This window comes from Rhea americana, unplaced genomic scaffold, assembly GCF_003343005.1.
Source record: "Rhea americana isolate MKP2758 unplaced genomic scaffold, rheAme1 scaffold_7, whole genome shotgun sequence".
NCBI lineage: Eukaryota > Metazoa > Chordata > Aves > Rheiformes > Rheidae > Rhea > Rhea americana.
This window is the reverse complement of record NW_028186867.1, coordinates 959,415-963,161: the sequence shown is the minus strand read 5'-3', so window position 1 is coordinate 963,161 and position 3,747 is coordinate 959,415. Positions and strand designations below refer to the sequence as shown.

Sequence of the window (3,747 nt, the reverse complement as noted above, 5' to 3'; positions counted from 1 at the left end):
CAGTGAGACAATAGTGGCAAATCTGATACTGTTCCTCAGTCCTTCTCCTCTGAAGCCATTTTCAATAAAGCTGTCTCTGTAAGAGCTGCCCATAAGGTTGCAATAACAGTCAGGAAGTTTTATAGTCTTTCAAAGAGTTGTGATTAGCAAAACAGACAGTGGAGAGTGCTGACTTCTGGAGTCAGAAAGGTGCTCGTAATTTACATTGCCATATTTTTTACAACGAAAGCTTAAATTCTGTGAAGATTTTTTTCTCTGTTCTGTCTCATTGCCTATTACTACCTTTATGCAACAGTCAACTGATTTATTGGAATATGAAAGATCTCTCCTCAGCTTTTCAAGGCTGTTTTTTAAGGTGTATAACAGTAATATGATCAATAATACAGTAAGAATTCAAAAATATTTAAAAAATGAATGCAGCTGATAATTATGAATTTCCAGTCATCAGTTTTACTCTGAAATACCTTCAGTCCTAGCACAAAAAGTAGGAACATAGAAGCACTTCCTCAGCATACAAGCATGGTGTGAGGAAAGCCAAGGCTCAGCTRTCATTGAAAGGGGCAAAGGATGTCAAGGGCAACAAGAGTTTCAACCACTCCATTACCAGTGAAAGAACAAAAAAGTAAGATGTGGGATGTGGGACCTCTGCTGTAAGGAACAGGTGACTTAGTAATGCATACTGATAAGGCTGAGATATTTGCTGCCTTCCTTGTCTTGAACTTCACTGACAAGGTCTCCCAGGCTTTTATGCTTCAAGGAGAAGAGGATCCACCAATTGTGAAAAAGGATTGAGTGGGGATCTCTTGAAGAATCCCAATCAATGCAAGTCCATGGGACCAGATGGGATGCATCGGGATGTGGGGTGTTCAGAGAGCTGGCTGATGTCACTGTAAGGCTAATTTTCATCATCTTTGAAAGTTCATGGAAATTCGGGGAGGTGCTCGATGACTGAAGAAAGTCAGAGTTGCACCTATCTTCAAAAAGAGCATGAAGGACAATCCAAGGAGCTACCAGCTGGTGAGCATCACTTTAGTTCTTGAGAAAAAAAAACAAAGCAAGTTCTCACGGAAGCCATTTCTGGGCACAGARAAGAGAATGTGGTGACTAGGAAGACCCAGCATGGATTTACCAACGGTAAATCATACTGATCCAACCTGACTGGCTACCTAAATCTATGGATGAGGGGAGAACAGTGGAYAGCATGCTTTCCACATGGTCTCTCACAAGATCCCTGTACCCAAGTGATCAAGCCCTGCAGTCTAGATGGGTGGACATCTAGATCACTGAAAAATTGTCTGAATCATAGCGATTAATGGTTCATACTCTACCTAGAAGTCAGTTACAAGTGGAGTTCCTCAGAAGTCTATCTTGAGACCTGTCTTGTTTAATATCTTTCAGTAATAACCTGCAAAAGACAGAATGCACTTTCATGCACTTYGTAGACAACATCAAATGAGGGTGAACAGTCAATATGCTCCAGGGCAGAGCAGCTGTTCAGAGGAACCTAGACAGGCCAGAGAAATGGGCCAACACAAATGTTATGAAATTCAGCAAGTCCTGCCCTTGCAGGCTGATGGCCTGCATTGGTCCAGGCTAGAGACTGATGGACCTGGGAACAGCTCGGCTGAGAAAGACCTGGGTATCCTGTTTGGCCAATAGGCCAAACATGAGCCAGCAGCAAGCTCCAGCAGGGATGAAGGCTAACAGCATCCTGGACTGTATCAACAGAAGCATAGCCAAGGGGAAGTGGTTATTCTCTTTTGTACCACATTCAACAGGCCTCATCTGGAATAGCTTTTATGCACCCAATACAAGAAGCAATGTGATAAACTTCAGCAAGTTCAGTGGAGGGCTACCAAGACAGTCGGTGGCTAAAGCACTTGCCCAGTGAAGAGATGCTGTGGAAGCTGGGCTTGTTCAGCCTGAAGAGGGGAAACTTTGAGTACTTAGAAGAAGATTATCTACAAGGTGGAACTGGGCTCAGTACTGAAGGATAGAGCAAGTGGATGAGAGACAGTGGTCCTAAATTGAATCAAGACTAGGTCTAAGTCCTGTATGAAAAAAAAATCACTGAGAATTACAAAGCACTGGAACAGGTTGCCCAGAGAGTTTTCAGATTCTCCATTGCTGGAGGTTTTCAAGACCCAGCTGGGCAAAGCCCTGAGCAACCATTGGCCTGAATTCATTTTTGACCATGCTTTGAGCAGGARGTTGGACTAAAGACCTCCTGGGGTTCCTTATAGCTTGAATGACTCTTTGGTTCTAACCAAATATRAGCTCTGGATTAAAGCCAAGAAAATCTCAATGTTCAGAAACTTTTCAGAGATTTTGTGTAAATATGTATCACGTCTTAATAGCAAGCTCATGGCCAACTCAGTAAAAGYATTCAGGCAAGTTTTAGAGGAATTACTGTGTTACTGTACTTTTCACAATCTCTGGTGCTACTAATACTCCATTAATCTGGAATTAGAAAGAGATAACGGTCAGAATTTAAAATCAAAATATTTAAAAGTTAATCAGAGTTGCATCTGTTTGGGTAGAATTTTTTTAAATATACTTTTGATCAAAAATATAAATTCATCTGAAGAATTAAGCAAAAGCTGTATTTCTCCTAAAAAAAAACTGAAAATAAATGTGAATTGGAAAATAAGAGCATTTTACTACTCTATTATTTAATTACTTAATAATTTAGTAATTATGTTTTATTTATTAATAAAAATGTGAATATACTTTTTACCTTACTTGTTTTTTGTACAAAAATGTCTAACTTTTTAATTCCTGGGATGYGATTTGGGCAATGTGAAGACTTGCATCTAAAATTTAGCATTTCCAGTCTTCAGGTGAAGAGAGGAGAGTTGTGTTTTTTTTTTCACAACACTTTTGTCTATATTATGGTGTAAGTGATCTATCTATAGGCCTTTTAGMGTAACGTTCAAAGCTACTGCTCTTCCAGAGGAAGTACCAAGAGACTGTTTGCAGAACCTTGGGGCATTTGGTGTGTGAGTTTAATTTACGGGCATGCAAAAAGCCCTGTACGCAGCTTTCGCTTTTATTGTGCTTGACCTACAAATGGATGGTGATCAAGCACTGTGATGGCCTGTTCCTGTTCCTGTAGAGGCCTGCATGCGTTTTGCCAGGGGTCTCGGTAAGATTTCTGTGCCTGTGTCATGCTAATACCGAAGAAGTTCAGAAATGGCTAGAAAGGAAACTGCCTGCAGGGCTGTGCCTGCCCGCACGTCCGTCCATCCGGCGTTCCCCGCTGCCTTACCTGGAGGTCAGGCGCTGAGGCACGCAGCGCTGCGGAAGGCTAGCGCTAGCAATGTTTGCTCACATCAGGTGTCCTCTCCTAGGACAGCTTTGTCGGTGTGGCATCACTCTTTAAAAAAACGCCTATTTTCTGTAGAGATATGCGTTTATGCGTTAGACAGGGGGAAACAGTGGATATAATTACTCTGAGCTCTCCTCTAAGTGTTTGCTATAGTGAAGCAACAGTAATTAGGAGGGTGGCTGTTACCCCGTTCCTCCCACAGGCTCCAGGAAGCCGGMCGCTGAAACGCCTCAGTGCCGTAATTCCGCCGAACGGAAGGGCCACCGGCGGCGTTTGCGTAGCTCGGACACCGCTGATTATCGTGTTTTGGCCCATGTGCTCAGTCTACGTCCTTCACCGGCCCCTGGAAGCAGGCAGAGCGGGAGGGAAGGACACCGAGGGCCCGGGCGGAGCAGGCCGGGGCTAGGCCGGGCGCCGCG

The 3,747-nt window shown here is 43.2% G+C and overlaps 1 protein-coding gene across 1 annotated transcript in view; it reads left to right on the top strand.

Annotated features, from left to right (window-relative positions):
• Window positions 1-944: 944 nt before the first annotated feature.
• The window catches only part of LOC146586259 (uncharacterized), a 7,730-nt gene continuing 4,927 nt past the window's right edge, over window positions 945-3,747 (top strand). The window contains exon 1 of the mRNA XM_085321595.1: window positions 945-1,017. Within this exon, the coding sequence (XP_085177721.1) occupies window positions 945-1,017 (73 nt within the window). The remainder of the gene's footprint in view (window positions 1,018-3,747) is intronic.